The 21,128-nt window shown below is 40.3% G+C and overlaps 1 protein-coding gene across 7 annotated transcripts; it reads left to right on the top strand.

Moving 5' to 3' along the window:
* Positions 1 to 312: 312 nt before the first annotated feature.
* Positions 313 to 20,800, top strand: kdm4aa (lysine (K)-specific demethylase 4A, genome duplicate a). 7 transcript variants are annotated; one of them, XM_062423723.1, is made up of 23 exons: positions 313 to 419; positions 1,818 to 1,859; positions 2,007 to 2,171; positions 2,261 to 2,436; positions 2,566 to 2,680; positions 2,862 to 3,055; positions 4,475 to 4,524; positions 4,736 to 4,839; positions 5,103 to 5,240; positions 6,678 to 6,910; positions 7,123 to 7,286; positions 8,563 to 8,969; positions 9,779 to 9,863; positions 10,140 to 10,324; positions 10,592 to 10,796; positions 11,707 to 11,783; positions 13,289 to 13,344; positions 13,459 to 13,567; positions 14,227 to 14,415; positions 14,564 to 14,734; positions 15,171 to 15,290; positions 18,477 to 18,569; positions 18,710 to 20,800. In XM_062423723.1, exons 3-23 carry the CDS (start codon positions 2,031 to 2,033, stop codon positions 18,848 to 18,850), a joined length of 3,153 nt encoding a protein of 1,050 aa, XP_062279707.1. In that variant the 5' UTR covers positions 313 to 419; positions 1,818 to 1,859; positions 2,007 to 2,030; the 3' UTR covers positions 18,851 to 20,800. The 7 variants fall into 7 exon arrangements, with proteins under 7 accessions (XP_062279707.1, XP_062279704.1, XP_062279706.1 ...); XM_062423720.1 differs by having other exon boundaries at positions 9,779 to 9,878; XM_062423722.1 differs by having other exon boundaries at positions 9,776 to 9,863.
* Positions 20,801 to 21,128: the final 328 nt, after the last annotated feature.

The following is a 21,128-nucleotide window of genomic DNA, read 5'->3' as shown; positions in this document are numbered from 1 at the left end:
GTCTATATACTGATTTAAATTATAATGCATATACGTATTAACATTATATAGCTTCATCCGTACATAAATAAGTTGACTATGGAACTTTACATACAGAAATATGACATATCCGAATTTCTCCCCCTTACAGTGATTTTTGGTGTGTGACTGGCTGGGATAAACCGGTCCAGCATTATTTATCAGCTGAGCTCTCTGCAATTAAAACACCTATGAGGCATGGTCTGGAAAAGACAGCGTTGTGATTGGCTGGGAGACTACGGAAACCCCTCCTCCTCCGCTCCATGTAAACAAACACACACTGAGCATGCGTCACTGAAATAATGGAGGACTGTCTTTTTTACCCGGACTGATGATGTCTGTATTTCTACTCTACTACCTGTGACCTGAGGAAAAAACAAGTCGTCTGCATTTCAGCGTGTGTGAGTTAATGTTCGACACTTTAGGTTCAAATGGTTTGTATCAAAGTAGAAGTAAAGAAAGTGACGGCCAGCAACAAGCCGTGTTTGCTAGTATGCTAGCTGAGAGCGGGGCAGCTGTCAGAGCTCAGCTTCTGCTTTCACGCACTAGTTCTCCGGTGTGACACTGCCACTTGCATTGTGTGTAAATGCAGCTTACTTGCTGTTTAAGTGGCAGTATGGCAAGGGTTTGTTTTTTTGTTGACTACACTTTTAAATCTTGAGACGCAGTAAAAGCTATCTTGCAGTTAGCATGTAAGCTAGTGGACTAGCTCAATATTTTTCCGAGGAGCTGCGCTGTCAGTGGGCCACGGTTTTAACAGACGTGGCTCTCACCCAATCACAGACTGAGGATCAGAATCAAGTGGGAATGTATCCATTCACAGTTACAAGTGGGCGGACACCCCCAAGTCTTAAGGGTTTTGCTAGTAAAGTCCGTAAAGCCAGAGTTTGAAGTATGTAGACTGTTAGCTCAAAGTTAGTTGAGCATCAGCTGGATTGGTTAACTGCACATGAAATATATTTATATATCACATCACGTAACTAACGGAGCGTTATTCACATTAGAGCTTTATGAGATAAATACGTTTCTAGCATTTAGCGAGTAGTTCCGTAGCCTTTAGTAGAAGGTGGGTGGTGCAGAGAAGACTATTCTCAGTTGTATGAGGTACGTTAGAGAAACTGCTTGAAACACAACCAAACCGAGCTAAGAAGAGAATTATTATTATAAGTCTTTATAAGTGTTTTTATTTCTGTTTCCACAAATAGAATAAAGTTTTCATAAAGTTTTTCAAGTCATCGTGTTAATACGTTAAGGTCTGACAAGTGGCAGTACAGTATAGATCTTTAGCTTCTTATCTGATGTGCTCTAGATGAAGGAAAAAACAGAAATAGGCTTTTCTTCCAGAATTAATGTTTTCACACATTTCTCTGGAGTCTGATTGTTAATCTAATCTGCAATGGAGTTTTAACCAGACCAGAATCTACTTGTTAACCATATGCAGCTTTGGCTGAGTCTAAATATTGTGGGTTTTGAGTTAGATGTTTGGTGGATAAAAAGCAATGAAGTTGCCCCTTTTCTGTTTTCACAAATAAAATGTTCCTATGATATTAAGTAATAATTCAGAAACTTGAAGTGGTCTAAGCACAGAGAATTGGGATAGACTGGGTTAGAGGCTGAAAAGAATCTAAGAAACTGCTTTAAAGTGCATCAAACACAGTCAAATATGTGACTGTCAGACATGTATTTAGAGCTGCAGTTATTACTAAATTCATTGATTCATTGATCAGCAACTATTTTGGTATCCATTAAATTTTAGTAATTTTTCAAGCAACAATGTGAAACAAAATAATGTTTTCCAGCTCCTCAAATATGACCATTTGACACTGTTCATCGTCAAGTAGGTCAGTAAACTAAATGTCTTTGGAATATGGACTAAATAGTCATTATTTAATTAATAGAGAAAAAAATGAAAAGAATAGTTTTGTTAGTTGCAGCCGTATGTCAGCTGGATGTTTTCATGGTCATTTCCATGTTTTTCTGCCATTCAGAGTCGGGGTCATATTAACAGTCCCATGATGACCACGGACACGCCAGCCCAAAGTGTGGGCTCCAAAATAATGACGTTCACCCCGTCCAAAGAGGAGTTCAAGGACTTCAGCAGATACATCGCCTATATGGAGTCGCAAGGAGCGCATAAAGCTGGAATGGCAAAAGTAAGAAGTGTTATATAACCTTCTGTGTATGAATCTATACAGAAGCAGAGAAATCTTATCACTGTTTCTGTTCTGTTCTTGTCTTGTAGGTTATTCCACCTAAAGGCTGGAAACCCAGACAGACATATGATGATATAGACGACCTGGTGATCCCTGCACCCATTCAGCAGGTGGTGACTGGTCAGTCAGGCCTCTTCACGCAGTACAACATCCAGAAGAAGCCAATGACCGTCCATGAGTTCCGCAAGACCTCCAACATGGACAAGTCAGTTTTCATACTCAAACTGATATGTGATTTCTATAAAGCCTGTAATCACTGTGGTTACTAAACAAGCTCTTTTGTAAGACTTGAAATGGTTTTCACTATATATCCCAAAATCATTTCTCATGGCAGGTTCTGTAATCCTCGATATGTGGATTTTGAGGAGCTGGAGAGGAAATTCTGGAAGAATCTTACCTTCAACCCTCCCCTTTATGGTGCTGATGTCAGTGGAACACTCTATGATCCAGTGAGTGTTAAATAGGCTGGATGATGCCACCATGCTGAACTTACATCTGTCCACTGTGTTAAAACAAGCCTTTCAGTTTAATACTCACACACCAACATTTCTAGCACTTTCTTTTGCAGATCAGTTAAAGCACCTAAGTGTCATTTTAATCTTTAGCCTCTGTTGAATTCCTTCTTCACAGGATGTTCCTGAGTGGAACATCGGCCATCTCAACACCATTCTGGACACTGTGGAGAATGAGAGTGGGATTAAGATCAAAGGAGTCAACACACCGTACCTCTACTTTGGGATGTGGAAGAGCGCCTTCGCATGGCACACTGAGGACATGGATCTGTACAGCATCAACTACCTTCACTTTGGAGAGCCCAAGTCCTGGTACAGTCATTCCCAGAGTCACAGACCTTCACACATGTCAAATGTCCCACACACACACACACACACTGCTCCTCAAGCTCTAACTGCTGCATTGAATTAGGAGTGGAACTTTTTAAGAGTAAATGTACAGTGTATTGATAAAAGTAAAAAATTCTAGCTGATTGTAAATCCAGACAAAGTGTTCATCATTAACAGTAACACATGGTCCAACAATGATTCACTGGCATTGTGATATGATGACAATCCTACTCTGACTGACTGACGTCCTCTTACGCTGGGAACACTGGAATGCTACCTGAGCCAGTTAGTTTAAAGGACCAACTTTGATACTCCTCACAAAATACTTACTTTTACTCCAATATGTGTTCTAGAGCAGGGTGTCAAACTCTTTTTAGTTCAAGGGCCACACACAGCACAATTTGATCTCATGTGGGCTCGATCAGTAAAACCACTGCATAATAGAATATAAATAATGTATAATATATATTATTATAATATTATAACTTTACTAGAATAAACCATTTATTCTCAAAATAGATGAAGAGCCTGAGATGCTTCCACTACTATTTATAGCTGATTTGGCCTACCTCGGCTGAAAAGCACTAGAGTAGAATAAAACGGAAGTACAACATTACAGATTTGCCCTTTGTGCAGCATCATTCAAATACTCTGGTTTTAGTGAAACAATTCTGCCATGTAAATCATCTTTTGTTTTTTTTTAGTTTCACAGAAACACACACAGATGTTCAAGGTCTGTTGTGCTCAGATACGCAGAACAGTTATTTGCATGAAAGTTCACAAAGCCTGAGAGTAGTAGTTGAATGTTTTTGTCAGTTGTCTCCATTATGGCTGAAATATTGTAAAAACTTTACACTAGTAAATGGACCTTTAGTTTCAGTGTTAGTTTGTTTTTGTGAAAGCAGTGCTAGTTAACACACCTAATCCATCTTTAACAGGGGGGCTGTTAAATACACCTATACACATCATTCAGTGGCTGCACAGGATGTAGTGCACATTTATTCAGTCAAATCCCTTTGAAGAATATGATGTACACGTTTTTGCTGAGACTGCATTCTCTCTGTGGTTACTTCAGGCAGCAGTGTGGTCATATAGTCTGTGCTTATCAGATACAATAAATGACTGTTTAAAGAGGTTAGGGTTAGACATGTATTAAGCCATATAAAAATACTCTGCTTGGAACAATAATGTGTCCAATTTCCACGATAAAATCTTTAAAATGACATCACATCCTTCTCCCTCATTAGAAATCAATTTAAAAATATGCAAGTATTGTTCTTTTTAAAAGTTGAACTCCAGGACACAATATGTGTCCTCTTTCACTGTGAAGTCCCCCAGGGTTTGTGCACTGGAGGCTTCAAGTTATAGATATCATCTTATTTCATATATTTGCATTTTCAGGTATGTTGTCCCCCCTGAGCATGGAAAGAGACTTGAACGACTTGCGAAAGGTATGTGATGGATTTTTAACATTGTTACTTCAGCTTGTCATGCTCAATGGTTTTAAAGAGGAAGTCAAAAATGCTTTCAGTGAATCTCTGTGCCACATGGAAAGTACCCCAGAGACCACCACAATTTTAGCCCAGCCCAGTGTAAATATCTTAATAAACATAGACAGTGAGAGTGGATGATGTGCACTGATGTGGATGTGTGTGTCTGCAGGTTTCTTTCCAGGGAATGCTCAGAGCTGTGAGGCCTTCCTGCGCCACAAGATGACTTTGATTTCACCCTCCATCCTCAAGAAATATGTCATACCTTTTGAGAAGGTGACCTGTCATTCACTAATAGTTGATATCATGATCATCATTGTGGAGAAATAAGAGACATGTTGCCACAAAGGCTGTAACAAACAGGACAATCATCATATTGATAATGATGATGATGATTTATTAACCAGGTTAAACAAGTTCATATTACAATAGGAGTTGTACATTATCCTGAATTCACCATGTGAACTATTAACTGTAGTATAAAACTGTAGATCAAATAGTTAAAGTGATATAATGATGTTTGTTGTTTTATTATTCAGGTCACTCAGGAGGCTGGGCAGTTCATTGTGACCTTCCCATTTGGCTATCATGCTGGTTTTAACCACGGCTTCAACTGTGCTGAGTCCACCAACTTTGCCACCCAGCGGTGGATTGATTACGGCAAACAGGCAACACTGGTACACAAAGCATCACCTAAACTATATGTTATAATTTATCTGATAAATATTCATTTGAGAAGCTCCAGATGCATCTATGCTGATCAATAATTACTAAAACAATACTTCAGTCTCTATTGTGCTTGTGGTTTGATTCACATAGAAAAACTGATGTGTGATATATGAGTGAACATGGACTGACAGGCTGTTGATGTCATCTTCCATCATCACAGCTACATGGACCCATGTGGCCAAAATCAAAACTTTATACTTAAAACGTATACTTTTATGTGTTTATTGATTTTTCTCTGGAGAGAACACTCACAGATACATACAGATATAACAGGATACATGCTTTTCCAACCCCTCTAACAGAAGTTTAAAGTCTGTGTAAAGTAAGAATAAAGAGTTTGACATACCACAGAAAAGTGTGTTGTTAACCACCCTGCCAAATTTGAATGATTCAAAAAATCGCCAAATATATGAAATTAGGCTTCAAAGTTGTGTAAAAGTCAACCTTTTTCTCAGCTCCCAAACGCTGCTAACTCGGTGGCTAACTCGGCGGTTTGCTCGGCGGCTAACTCAGCTAACTGGCTAACTGTAGACTGTAGTAGTAGTAGTGTGCGCTGAATGTATTTATACCTCTACAGCAGCCGGGGCGGGTTTATGCTCCGGTGTGTAACCGTGCTATTGTGATTTTCAGACCCGCCCACTAAATCCTGAACACAGACATCTTGAAACACAGTTTGTGAAGCCTAGCTCCACAATTCTAATCTAAATGGTTGAAATGCTTTTTACACCTTTTTTAGAAATACATTTATGACCTATTTAATGTGTTTAGAAGAAAATGTCTGAATTCACTTTACACAGTCTTTAACTTGAATGAATCGTAAAATCACATGTCTGCTATCACTCAGTCATGTGGTTTGTCTGCTTTGCCCTCACACCAGTTTGATGTGTTAGCCTTAGATACAAATGTCTGATCATGGCAAAGGCACAGGGTTAAAAAAAAGAGTTCATGATCTGGGGAACATGAATGAGCTCAGTCTAGTTTATAGTGTGTAGATATTGACCGTACAGATTTCAAAGGCTTTATCCTCTTAAGACCATGTACTAGCTCAGTGTATTTTGTCCAATTGCAATTTGACATCATATGTGTTGAAGTGCAAATTTCAACCTGATGGTGGCTGTCAAGAAAAGGTCAATGATCACAGAATCTTAGAAATCATCCTCTTCAGACTATAAATACACAGAGGAAATGTGGTCAGTAGAGGTCAAGATATCTGGCTCAGAACCACAATCTAATTTCCACTCTCATGTCCTCCTGCTAACAAGCCAGAAAATGTGAAATACACCAGAGAATATTATCAAGCCAGTCCCCCAAACACTGTTTTATACTGCTCTGACTGCTTTGCTTCAAACTATAACTAAAACGATAAGTGTTTGTCTTCCTCTCAGTGTTCGTGCCGTCAGGACATGGTGAAGATCTCCATGGATGTGTTTGTACGCAAGTTTCAGCCTGACCGCTACAAGCTGTGGAAGGCGGGAAAAGACAACACTCCTATCGACCACTCCAAGCCCACACCTGAGGCTGCTGGCTTTCTGAAGGAAGACAAGACCGAGCCTTCAAAAGAGAGTCCCACTGAAACCAGTCCTGAGGAGCCCACAACTCCAGTCCAGGAGGATAAAAGGTCTAGATTCATATAAAAATGTTCTTTGATGCTTAAAGCTGAATTTAAAGAATTCACATATGATATTTTCATCGCTGTTAAATCAGTTTTGAATCATATTTGAACAAATGAAATAACACCCTCATTCACTGCATTGATGCTTTGCTGTCACTAGTCTGGTTTCCCTTTGAGTCCTGTTGGACATGTCTTTACTAATGTCCTCCATGCATCAGCCCAAAGCCTCAGACTGGGACAAAGCGTCAGCTCCAAGCTGTTGAAACCTCTGAAGACGTCAAACCTGACCTGACGGTGAAGGAGACGGAGGAGGTGGAGCCAAAGAAAGCCAAGCTGACCTGCAATGAACCTCCAACTAAAGTCCCTGTCAAACAAGATAAAGGTACCACACACACACAAGTGTCATCGAGTCTCCAGATCTGTTGATGACATCCCAGTCAGAGCAGTCCAGGCAGGACTGTAGATCCTGTCCATGTTTTCACAGTTCTCAGCACAGGCGTGGCACATTGAAGGCTGTAGGTTGGGATTAAGTGAATTAAACAGCGATCAGAGAGACCCAGCGCTGCAATATGAGTTCTTTGTAGCAGAGAAGCAGTGGTCAGGTCCTCTGTTCTCTGGTGGGGCAGGTAATGCTGTCTGAATTCAGGGAGCTCAAAGCTGATGTCGGCCTTGTCAAAGTCTCCTGTAACAATAATCACAGAGTCTGGAAAGTTTTTTTTTCCTTTGCAGTAATTTGTTGGGCAAGTGTACATGTACACTTGTGGTAAAATATAAAGTCCCAAAAGAAGGAATGAATTCACTCGAGGAGTCAAATCTTGTTTGATGCATTCCACATTTTCTGACGTAACTAAGGTTCTTAATGTCCACTCATCATGGTTCATATGTCCCCAGACATACATTTCTTTTATTAGGGCTGTGCTAACACATGTATAGTACCAATCACATGCAAATGAATGCAGTTTCTCAGTAAGCTACTGTGAAAATGAAGACATGTATGCCTTGTTTTAATCATGAAAAGTGTAAAGAGAGGTGCAGAGTGCCAGGTCATGGGTGCAAGGATCAGTGATGTGTCTTTATACTCTCACTGGTGTCATAGCTGTGAAACAGCTGAGTCAATCACTGTGAAGCATGATGACAATAGATCAGAGAAAGAAAGGCCTTTGTTTGTCCATTTGTTGTCTGGATGTTGCAGAGCAGTTAGAACACACAACAAACATTTGCAGCCAGAGGCAGAATGTGTGAGTCAGTATGTTTGTAAGACCACAATAGACAATAGACAATTTTTTTTCCTTTTTCTTTTTTTTAAAATGTTGATGATGCAATTCATATGATCACATGAATCAGGAGATGTTTCACTCATCAAATCTACTGTATCTCACATCATTAATGATCATATTGCTGCAATGAATGTAAAGACACAGCACAACCCTGGAGCCTAAAGCAATATACAAACACACATTCTATAGGCTAGAAGGCTACATTTACCAGTGACTATTAATGAGCTTTTGTGCTGTTAAAGATATGTGTTTTGCTTTGGATCATTAGTGTATGCCATTATTTACTTTTAGCTGGAAATGTTAGTGTCAACCACAGTAATATGTTTGAATGTGTGATATTAGTCACTGAAATCATCATTTACTCCTGCCTTATTATTTCAGACACAGTGAAAGTCAAACCAGAGCCTAAGAAGGAGAAGGACACCAAGCCGCAGTCTAAATCTCATTCCAAAGCCAGCACCAAGAAAACTTCAAACAGACGAAGCCCGTCAAAAAAAGAGAAGAACGGCTTGTCGGTGGCAGACATCTGTCCTCTAGAGCCTGTTGAAAGTCAGGTGGTGGCTCCCTGCTCTAAGGAGGCGGGCGGCAGCGAGGAGCCCGAGCTGGGCAGAAGCTGCAGCCCGGCACACAAACTGTTTCACAGGACGCTGAGCCCCGCCGACGTCCTGCATGTCCACAGCTACGCCAAAGGAGACTACGGAGAGGGAGAGGCCCTGCTAAAGGAGGAGAAGAAGAACGATGGCAGTGACAACGAGACGGAGAAAGTCAGCAGACATGTTAGCAAAGCAGTGAGTCGTTACAAATGTTCCATGCTCTCTGCTCCAAAATCTATGTTCTTAGATTGATTCCTACTGTGCAGACATTGGTTTAGTTAGTACCAACCTGTGCAGACTTGAATCCATCACAGTGAACACTTCACTGCCTCTATGTAGTTTTTGGCTTGGTGATGCATTCAAAGATTTATTAAGCATCTCACACTGATGCATTTTTGGACCTACTTCTAGGAGTCCGACTGAAAACATTTCATGAACTTTCTTATATTTGGAAATCAGCAATGTCTGTGCTGATATTTAGGAGTGCTTCAGAGATGGAGAAGATGGAGGTCAGACGTGTGCATGGATGAGTCGAGAGATTGAGGAGAGAAGAGCTTAGTAAAAGACCATTTTAGTTACATTTATTAGATTTTTGTTCTCTCCGTTAAAAACTAAGCTCCTCACAATCTCAAACTAACAGAGAACTTGTAGCACTTGCCTAGCAAAAAATAAAAGTAGATTTGTTGTTTGGTGCATTTAAAGGATGTCTTTCAACTGGCAGCATCCAACTCAAATGACCCAAACATGTTTAAACACAACAACAGGAAGAGTCCTGAGACATAGTAGTACACAATATAAAGATGATGCAAGTTTATTTGTAGAATACTGAACGTAAATGCTGCTGGAAGGAAGACTGAAACCCTGCAGTTTATTTTTGGCAGTAATGATGACGACTACGTGACATAAATGGGCTTAAAACACACAGCACCACCAGTATGTTCTGTTTATAAGCTGGTGTCCAGACTGGATTTTGGTGCTGACAGGAGGGCTTTTCTGTCCAGCAGAGAGCAGAGGAGCTGAGTGAAGATGGAGAGCTGGAGCTGAATGATCTGGGACAGCTGCCAGGACACCACCCGCTCATCAAGGACGGTATGAGTGATGAAGGTCTGTCACTGCAACATTTTCTCCCAGTGCTGTATTTCCAGGAGCAGACTGCAAAATGTTTTACAGCAGTGAGGCCAGGCCAAAGAGTAACATATGTTCATTAAATCAGTGAAGAAAGTGGATCACTGAAAGGAAACATGCTGCGTAAGAGTAAAGATATAAAAACATACATGCTGACGATGGGTTAAAATGCTTACAACAGCATTTATTTATGGATTGAATCAGTAGTTGTATGTTAACTTGTGTGTTTTGGTGTCTCAGAGGCTCCAGAGGAGGCCCCCCCAGTGGAGGAGGGTGGTCTGGAAGGGGAGGGCTGGGCCAAACCTTTGGCTCACCTGTGGCAGAGCAGACCTCCAAACATGAAGAAAGAGAGAGAGTACAACCAGCGCATGGGCTCCAAACCTCCATACTGCTCCATCTGCTCGCTCTTCCACACATACCAGCAGGTACACTGCACCACATTACATTCTGTGGAGATTTACACACAGGGCTGTAATAACCCAAAAAATACTTACAAAAAAAGCACTGTGTCCAGAGGTACCAACAGGAAAAATCCCTGGATGAGTGTAGTGCAAGCAAATTAAACTCAATTAATAATTAGAGTTCAAACATTGGAGATTATTATTACATTGTACAGATGTTCCTCCAGTGACACAAATAAATAATATTCATAATATTCACAGAGTGTTGTAATCCTTGTGTTTTGTTCTCAGACTGAATGCGGGAACGGTGCAGTCCCTCCTGTTATGGTGGCGGGCGGGCGGATGCGGACCAAGCCTCTGATCCCAGAGATGTGCTTCACCACCACCACAGAGGAGGATTCAGAGTGTGAGGAGCAGCCTATCACTCCTCACCTGGAGGAAGATGGAACCAGCCTCCTCATCACCTGCTCTCAGTGCAGCGTCCGGGTCCACACCAGTCAGTACTCACTCAATCACTCACTCACTCACACACACAACACATACTCACAACACAGAACACAGATCTTTTACAACCAAGAAGTACCAATTCAGAAATGTAAAAATACTTCATTGCAAATAAACGTCCTGCATGAAAAATCCTACTGCAGTAAAGGTACATAAGTATTATGAGCTTGATGTAGTTAAAGCATTACAGTAAAAGTAGATTAGTATTATGAGCTTGATGTCATATATAAATATATATTTATATATAATACATCAGCTCTAACACTGAAGTGTCAGTGTTAGAGCAGCATGTTACTGTTGTAGCTGCTGGAGGTGGAGCTAGTTTACACTACTTTATATACAGTTAGCTAGTTTAGTCCAGTGGTTCCCAACCTAGGGGTGGGGCCCCTCCAAACTAAGTTCTGATACACTAATGTGTTTTGGCTTTTTTTGGACTTTTTCTTTAATCTTTGATTGTTGCTGAAATATTGGATCATTTGAACATTTATTGAAATGAAAGCATGTGAGAAGTTTAGAGGGAAAAATCACTATTTGGACAAATCTTTATCTGAAAAGTAACTAAAGCTGTCAAATAAATGTAGTGGAGTAGAAAGTACAATATTTCCCTCTGAAATGTAGTGGAATGGATGTATAAGTATAAATCAAATGGAAATACTCAAGTCAAGTACAAGTACCTTCAAATTGTAGATGAAGCCTGCCAAATTTCACCACCATCTACTGTTAGTTTTCTCACTGTTACTAAGCATTATATGAGAATAGTGTCCATCAGTAGCAAACTTAAAAAAATAAAGGTATTGTATTCTATACAAGTTGAGTCTCTTTTCTACTGTGAACAGCTGTTTAGAATGAGGATGTGGATGTGGATGTGGGACACACACAGTCTTTGTATTTGTGTGTTCCAGGCTGTTACGGTGTTGATCCAGCCAGTGTGAGCAAGGAGTGGAAATGTGCACGCTGCAAGGCCAACGCCATGACGGAGGTCAGTGAACACTCACAAACACAGTGGATTTCCTCAACATGGCGTGTTGTTGTTTAATATGAGCCTTCTTGGTAGCTAAGCAGCAAAGTTATTTATGGTACTCAACTCTAATGTGTTTATACAGTTACTGATCTACAGCTCTGTTTTACAAATCAAATATCCCAACATATATGCACAGCAGGAATTATATCACAGATCAACAGACAGTGCTGTGTGGCAGTACTGCTCCCACACAGACAGTTTAGCATGCCCTGTATTGACAGTGTGTTCTCATGCACTTAGTTTGCGTCAGCTTCTCAGTTGTAAAGCTGGTAGGTAGTGAAGGGAAACTTTAAATGTAACGGCTGTTATTGTGAGAACAGCACAATGGTTTGTCTTGAATGAAGATGAGTGAAATAATCAGAGAGATGCTGCAGTGCACACTTTGGAATGCTGATGCTCACATGCACAATTTGTCATTATGGAGTCAGATGACCCAACAGTGACATGACTGCTTCATTCTCAGTTACAAAATAAGCTCACCTTAGAAGTTGGAAGTGTAGTATAAGAGAGATCATCTCTGGACCTCTTCACAGACTCAGATGTATGACAGAGGCTGTCTGTGTAACAGGATTGTTGAGTGAATTACCAGCATGCTCAACAGTTTAATGACACAGCTACTGCTGCTCATGATGCTGCTGCTGCTAACAGACAGTCAGTGTTATTCTGCATTTAGTAACTGCTGTAACTGCAGACAGGGGCTGTTGGAATGAATTGATGCAGGGTGGGAACACAGAGCTCCTACTCATCCTATCATTTGGGCTTACAGTGCATCCTAACCCAAATGTCATATATTGATGTAAACAAGCACAGAGTGATGTGGATTTATTTACATTTCTGTTAAATGTGTAGTTTAATTACTATAATGCAGTACGATGATAGATAATATTTCATATTTTGTTGCTAAGCTTATTACTTTACAAGAAAGCTATCGCCTGTTAGAATGCCCTCTAGTGGACAGAACATATAACATGCTGATAGTGGTTTTGACAGTGTGTAAGCCTGTGTGTACAGTGCATATGCACATAGCAAATATGAATTATAGGCTCAATTTGAGCATTGAAAATTCAAATATAATTTGAAAATAAAAAAATAATAAGGAGTGAAATTGTAATCCTCTGGAGTTATATATGAAATGTTCTGCTGTTCCTGTACTGCTATATTGTGCACAACAGAGATATGCAACATAATGTAACATGAGATGAGATGGGCATAGCTCAGTAGTCATTCAAGAGTTTTTAAAACCAAAGTTACAAAATGAACAATTGTTAGTATTTTTAAATCAAACAACACCTCTACAGTGTTCAGATACTGTAGATGAAGCCACTGGATTGACCATTGATGCAGATAAAACAACAATAGCACACTTATCCTGGATGTGTGGAACTGGATGACGTCCTCCCTTATTCTCAATTATGAAGGATGTTTGCTTGGAAAGGTCATTGACTGCATGTTTTTTTTTGCAGAACTGCTGTTTGTGTTCACTGAGAGGTGGAGCCTTGCAGAAAGCCAACAACAACAAGTAGGTGGTTTCCTGAGTCTGGAAAGAACATTTAAATACAGAAAACAACATCCTTGACAACATTCAGTTATTAAAATCAAGAGGTTTTAAAGTGTGTGTGTGTGTGTGTTGCAGGTGGGTTCATGTGCTGTGTGCGGTGGCTGTGCTGGAGGCTCGTTTTGTCAGCATCACTGAAAGAAGTCCTGTGGATTTAAGTGGAATCCCTTTGCAGAGATTTAAACTGGTGAGTTCACACTTTTATGAATTGGTTAATAATGACGTGTGGTGGCTGCTTGTTATGATTGGACTATATCTAACCTTGAGACACACACACACACACCACACACCACACACCACACATTGCAGCAAGAGGGAAATGTAGGTATACTACAGTTGGGATATAAACTACAGTTGGCATTAGACAAAGCACACATTGTAGTGTATACTGTTCTCACAGTGATGCTGTACAGTCAGCAGGTCGACAGCTTGGCACAGCAGCCAATTAGAAACCTAAGATCTGCTTTAAAAGCACTCAGTCATTACACAGACTTGACATTGTGCAAAATCCTCAACATCTCACATAATGTATGTCCATCCCAACTGATTATCCACAGTCCACACGAGTAGGTTTTGATTCGTTTTGAGCTGGAATGATTATTTGATTAATGCATTAGTTGATCAACAGAAAACTAATCTGCAACAACTGCTTCCAGCTGCTCAAATGTGTATATTTGATAGTAACTAGGATACTGTTGGTTAATCCATTTGTATTCATTTTACACAACAATTCTTAGCCTGCATGAAACAGATGGAACATCCAGCCATCTGTACAGTGATGGTGATGAGCCAGTTGTCTTAGAGGATGTTTGTACTGACATGTAAAGCTTTGCTTCACCTTGACAGAAATGTTACTACTGTAAGAAGAGGATGAAGAAGGCGTCAGGCTGCTGTGTGCAGTGCTCTCATGGCCGCTGTCCCACTGCCTACCACCCCACCTGTGCCCAGGCTGCTGGGGTCCTCATGCAGCCAGATGAATGGCCCTTTGTGGTGCATGTGACCTGCTGTCGACACAAAGGCCCCACCCAGATTGAGGTCAGGAGCCACTTTTTCTTTAATATGAACTAGAGATGTGATGCACAACAGTTAAATCATTATCCTGTACTGTTATATACTAAATTGCTCAAAGTCTGCAGTCAACATCATTAAGTCATAGACATGATATCTGCTGTATCTCCTCCAGCGTAATAAAGCAGCTATGCACGAGCTGACTGTGGGACAGAAGGTGATCTGCAAGCACAAGAATGGTCGCTACTACCAGTGTGACGTGGTGCAGCTGTCCAAAGAGACCTTCTACGAAGTCAACTTTGACGACGGCTCTTTCAGTGACAATCTCTTCCCTGAGGACATCGTGGTAGGTTTCACACATTGATCACAAACATGTCCTTTAAAAAAGAAAACATGAAAACAAGTCCAAATCTAGTACATTCACATTCTTATCAGTTCTTTTTGAGCTATTATAATATACTGGCTGATTGGCCAAAACTCACATTTTTTGGCAACAGATTGATGATATTATCCATGACTGGATGTTAGATATTTAATATGACAGTTTTTTTAATTGGCATGTACAGATAATCACCACTGAGGATATTTTAAAGTTATATGTTAAAATGAAGTTGGGTGTCTCAAACATAAGAGGTATTATCATATATAGTAACAGGACTTGGCTTTAGGGGAGAAAAGGTTTTGATTGTTCCCTTCAGAATATTTCAATCATTAATATGTGGAAGTATGCCTTCAGGCAATTTAAGCAGAAATGTACATTGTGTGTGTGTGTTGTGTGTTAGAGTCGGGACTGTGCCCAGCTCGGACCTCCACCTCAGGGTGAAGTGGTTCAGGTGCGATGGACAGATGGCCTGGTGTATGGGGCCAAGTTTGTGGCAGCTCATGTCATCCAAATGTACCTGGTAAGACTTATTTTTGTCTTCACTCCACCAATAACTTCCATTTATGAACAGTCCATCTTTCTGAGAATATTAAGTTTTGCATTTGGTCATTCCCTAAAGCAGTGGTGTTCAATTAAAATTCCAATTAGTATAAATGTCTTCAAGTGAAGGTCCAGAACATCATAATGTCTGTGTTCTTTTTCAGTAGCTTGAAGTAGCTTTGTAGTTCCATCAGCATCTGTGTCTAGTGGCTGGATTGTAGACTGTCACATAAATACAGTACAATTCATTTATTAGTATTTACACTCTACTTGTGGGATTCAAATCAATAATACAATAAAGTGCATTATAGAAATCTTATGATTGTGCTTCTTAAATAAAGTGCTTTAAATAAAAGCCTTTTTTACTTTTAAACTTTACTGCTCCACTTTTACCGTAATAGCTGGAGAGACTGCGCCCGTTAAAATAGATACGCTCAGACAAAATGTAACAATCCTCAATATTCCATCAGTTACAGGTCTGGATCTGGATAGGACGGTGTCTGGGTCTCCGCATATTAGTTACATCTGCACTAAAGAATTGTTTGTGCCTTTTGATGAACACAAAACTGAACCATTAAGATGGCAAAAATAACAAAAAAAATGTACAGATCCATTTTCTTTTGGGATTTTAACTAGAGCCTGACCAATATAATCAGTCAGCCGATATCATGGGTTGATACTGGCCTATCACAGACATATAGGTATTGGCATATATGTTGTCTAATATGCAACAATATATTTTTTAAATGTTATATAGGCAGCATTTTATGTAAATTTGTTCCTTTTTCTTAATTCAAGTTTAATATATACATACAAGTTTTTTGTTGTGTGTTTTATTTATAGGAATTTATAATTATTAAATTCCCTGTGAAGTTTACAGTTTCAGTGTTCATAGGTAAACTGTAAAATATCACAGCCCCCATTACACAAGTGTTTGATAACCACATCCCAAAACGTTTTATATACTGTACATATTCTAAATATATAAGATTATAGACAGATATATCGATATCAACAAACAACAACTTGGGTTCAAAAGAGATGTGACTGCTGAGAGATTCTGCTGCTGAGTCACAGTACAGGAGAGTTAGGTACTTTCAGACCAAACAGTAGAGGGGACTCCCACAGAGGAACCACATACCATCAAGGTATTTTCTTTGTATTTTCACAGCCAATATGAAAGCTGAGGTGACTTAGACTATGTGATTGTTTCATGTGGGTTGTTAAAAAATGGTGGTTCAAAGTCAAGTCAAGTCAAAGTGTCTTTATTGTCATTATATTGTGAACAATACAACAAAATTAAAAGTGCTTCTCTGTTAGTGCCACAAATAGCGGATTCACATCACACTCAATCACAGATCATACATAAATAAATAAAATAAAATCAGTCAATAAAAACAAGAATATTGCACGTGGAGAAGAAGAGTCAATTCAGTTATTGTATTGCATGGAAGGAGCATTATTTGTGTTACTTGAGTCCGTTCAGGGTGCGTATTGCTGTAGGAAAAAAGCTGTGATTGAATCTGGTAGTCCGGGTTTTGAATGATCTGTAGCGCCTCCCAGAGGGCAAAAGGTGGAACAGATGGTGACCAGGACATTCACCCCCTATGAATAGTGGAAGATGTTCCCTGCTGTGCTTCCTGAAATCAATTATGAGTTCCTTAGTTTTGTGTGTGTTTAGTATTAAGTTATTGGCTGAGCACCACCTCACTAGCCCCTGGACCTCATCCCGGTATGCAGACTCATCTTCTCCTGATATTAGCCCCACTACTGTCGTGTCATCCGCAAATTTGATAATAGTATTTGTGGAATGAGCAGGTGTGCAGTCGTGGGTGTACAGTGAGTACAGAGTTGGGCTCAGCACACAACCTTGTGGTGAGCCGGTGTTGAGCGTGATGGTGGAGGAGTGATGCGGTCCAAGTTTGACAGTCTGTGTGCGGTTTGTTAGAAAGTCTTTAATCCAGGTGCAGGTGTGGGTGGGCAGGCCGAGGTCAGATAGTTTACTGATCAGTATATTAGGGATGATTGTGTTGAATGCAGAGCTATAATCAACAAATAGCATTCTCACATAGCTCCCACTATGTTCCAGATGGTTAAGCGCTGAGTGGAGAGATATGGCAATAGCATCTTCTGTTGATCTGCCCTGCCTGTAGGCGAACTGATACTGGTCGAAGGCTGGGGGGAGACTGGTTAGAAGGTGTTTCAGTACCAGTCTCTCGAAGCAATTCATGATAATGGGAGTTAATGCAACTGGCCTATAATCATTTAGACTGTCAATGGTGTGTTTCTTGGGACGGGGATGATGACTGCTGATTTTAGGCAGGGTGGGATAATGGCTTGTGCTAGGGACAGGTTGAAGATGTAAGTGAAGACAGGGCAGAGCTGGTCAGCACATACCTTGAGTACCTTCCCAGGTACCCCATCAGGGCCGGCCGCCTTCCTCGGGTTCACCATGCTAAGTGCTCGTCTCACTTCATGTTCTGGTAAAGTGAGTGCACAGGAGCCAGCGGCTGGTGGTGTGGGTGAGTCCGAGCAAGACATTTTTGCCTCAAAACGGGCAAAAAAACAGTTCAGTTCTTCAGCCAGTGAGGCATTTGTGTTGGTAAGTGTGGCTCTGCTGTCCTTGTAGTTAGTAATGTGCTATATGCCCTGCCATACCCTTCTTGGATCGTTTTCCAAGAAGTGGTCCTCCACTTTCTTCTTGTAGGCCCGCTTGGCGGTCTTGATGCCTCTCTTCAGGTCAGCCCGGGCAGTGCTGTACATGCTGGCGTCCGCTGAGCTGAAGGCAGTGTCGCAGGCACTGAGGAGTGCCTGTACTTCCTTTGTCATCCAGGGTTTTTTGTTAGGAAAAACCCTGATCCTGACACTCACTGTCAATGCAGTGAGTGATGTAACATAGTACAGTCTGTGTGTACAACTCCAGGTCATGATGCTCAAATAAGTTCCTCCTGTTCCAGTTTTGTCTTTCTATCATTTTAATAATATTATGTAATCTTGTCCTTATGTTCTTATTTAAAAGCACTGTTGAAAGCAGTACACTATAGAGATTAGTATGATTATGATCACAGGTCAGAAGCTGCACAGTTTAGCTGTGTTTGTGTCCTGACTGTGTGTGTGTGTGTATGTCTCTGCGTGTGTGTGTCTGTCTGTCTGTCTGTGACTGCAGGTGGAATTCGAGGATGGGTCGCAGCTAACAGCCAAGAGAGATGATGTCTACAGTCTGGATGAGGAGCTCCCAAAGAGAGTCAAATCCAGACTGGTGAGTGTGACCCACAGCTGAATCAATCCATTCATTTGTTTATCCCTCTAATTCCTTAAACCTTAAATGTGTTAAAGCCATGAGAGACTTTTAAAAAGATGTGGCCGTGTTGACATGCAGTCCTGTGCTTGTCTCCGCAGTCTAAAGCGTCAGACATGAGATTCGATGGGATCTTTGAAGAGAAGGAGATCATCCAGGAGTCAAAGAGACAAAGAGTGATCAACTCGCGTTACAGGGGGGACTACATAGAGCCTGTGATTTACAGAGCCATCATGGAGTAGCCTCCTCACTCCCTGTCTGCTCACACACACGCCACCAGCACTGACAGACTGGAACTGTGCTCACTGTACCTTAACTTAGCAGCTAGCCACTGAGAGAGTGTAGCTCCAGATGACTTCCTTCAGGACCAGCTTTGGACTGTTTTTCTTTTTCTTTTTCTTTGTCTCATTCATTCATCTTTGATAAGTCAAATAGGATTCTATTTGCTTAGTTTGGCTGCAATCAAGGAAACAGCAGTATTTCCATTTTAGTTTTGCATAGGATTCCACAGCACAGTGCAGTGTAGGCTGATGTGCAGCCCTGGCAGTACATAACAGTAGGAAGCAATATAAACATGGCATTTGTACTATAAAGTAGCGTTTTGACTGTAGGGCACCAATAAAAGAAGACAAAGCAGGTGTAAAACTATTATCTACAGTAAAGTTAACTCAACTGCTTTTAACTAAACATTTCAATCAACTCTGCCACTCTAATGTTTACCTCAGTTCAAAGGATAATATCAGCATCATTTTCTTTCTTTCCTGTTGCCGTTAGTGCCTATGATACAGAGCCCGCAGCTATCACACACACACCTTCTGATAAAGATGTAGCCTCATATTTGAGGTCATGTGTGAATTCAAATTGAGCATCAAATAACTGAATCGATACCCTTAAATGAATCCTATTATATTCATTTGTCCCGACATACACCTTATTTCATTGAATAAATCATTTCTGCCCAAATGATTCATTAAAGAATAGAAAGTTCTATATTTACCAAAAGTGTTACTTCTTATACCAGCCAGACTTCTCTTAAGAGGCTAAAGTAGAGTTCTGCACAAGATGAAAACTCAAACCCAAACCTGGTCTGTACGTGTGTCTTAAAGACCTGGCTGAATCCAACCTGCATAGATTAGCCAGGAAGGGGGCAAAATCTGATCTTGGGGCCCCTCTTGGCATATATTTTTGAATAGGAATATACCTCAACCCTGTGTTGGAACTGAGTGATGCAGATTCCCTGACACATTTGCAAATTTGCAGTCAAATTTCCATAAAGTGAGCCTGGGGTTTTAGAGCCACCGGGGTCCCGCAGCCATTGACAGCTTAGGCAGTTGGTGATCTGGCAATGCTGACTGCTACTGCCAAATGTGAGACCCAAACCTGATCCAAGACCTGATGCTATATTTAGCTTTTTGTCTTAAATGACTGACTGTTATTGGCCAGGCTTAATTGGCTTCACTTTCTCATTCCCTCTTCCATCTGTCTATTTGTTACATGATGCATGCAATTGGAAAAGTAAAAGAGAAATCACATTTGAAAAGAACCAAACCCAAGCCTGAAGCTTTACACAACAAAACAGCTGGAACCAAAAGGGCCCCGAAAAGGTTCAGGTAACAGAACTCTTAGAGAACCTCACCAGTCACAATTCCACTCAGCAGCTTTATTTACAGGCTGAAAACTCCCAAAACTCTCACAAAACAGTAACACACATGTATTTTTCTTAGTGTTCACGATGTTACCATGTTTAGAATCTACAGACATAGTCAGATATTTTATAGGCATATATCAGAAAACTAAATTGCACTGGTATTATCCTTTAATTAAAGGAATACTTCACCCAGAACGTTTGTTGGATCAGCTACTGGACTCTGACAGCCTGGAATGACACTCAGAATGTTTGTACTGGTAATCCTTCACTAAAAACACAAGTGGCAGCCTTTTCTTCACAGAAGGTTCTTTTTTAACAACAGGAAAAAAAGAAGCAGCAACACAGGTGTTTAGTGTTTTGGCCCAGGTGGGAGAAATGCATAAAATGTGTTTTTGAGCATTTTTCAACACAAGTGCAGGTACAATACCTGAGTTTTCTTACTAAGACTGAACCAATCCTTTTTTACTACTTACTACTTTTGAGTACATTTTGTGTGTAGAAAGACAAGCCCTGAAAGATGATGATTTATCTTTATTATCATTTTGTTTTTTCAAAAGGAGCCAAAGTTCTCCAATCACATGCAGATGTTCCAAGAACTATGCTTAAATGTCAGTCTAAAATCTGCATTTTGATTGAAATAATAATTATAATACTAGATAAAATACATTTAATTGGTACCATACTTTTCATTGATGGTGAAAAAGTGCTACATTATTAATATCATAAACACACAACATACAATAAGTAAAGAAAATTACTGACTGGATATTCACTGACAACTTTTTCATACCTGACAGTCTCTTTTCTTTTCTTTTCTTTTTTCCAAAACACAAACAAACAATGGTGTGATAGAAAAATGAATCTTTTTTCTG

Source organism: Scomber scombrus, chromosome 8, assembly GCF_963691925.1.
Source record: "Scomber scombrus chromosome 8, fScoSco1.1, whole genome shotgun sequence".
In the NCBI taxonomy this organism is placed as follows: domain Eukaryota; kingdom Metazoa; phylum Chordata; class Actinopteri; order Scombriformes; family Scombridae; genus Scomber; species Scomber scombrus.
Note: the sequence above shows the minus strand (reverse complement) of the source record. Positions and strands in the feature narration are given on the sequence as shown.

What these genes read in the sequence shown, in the direction of transcription:
- kdm4aa (XM_062423717.1), top strand. Translation starts at nt 2,031, where the DNA reads ATGATGACCACGGACACGCCAGCCCAAAGTGTGGGCTCCAAAATAATG. An exon ending in CAGAAAGCCAACAACAACAA is followed by an intron (nt 13,345 to 13,458) that starts GTAGGTGGTTTC and finishes TGTGTGTTGCAG; the next exon opens with GTGGGTTCATGTGCTGTGTG. An exon ending in AAGGCCCCACCCAGATTGAG is followed by an intron (nt 14,416 to 14,563) that starts GTCAGGAGCCAC and finishes TATCTCCTCCAG; the next exon opens with CGTAATAAAGCAGCTATGCA.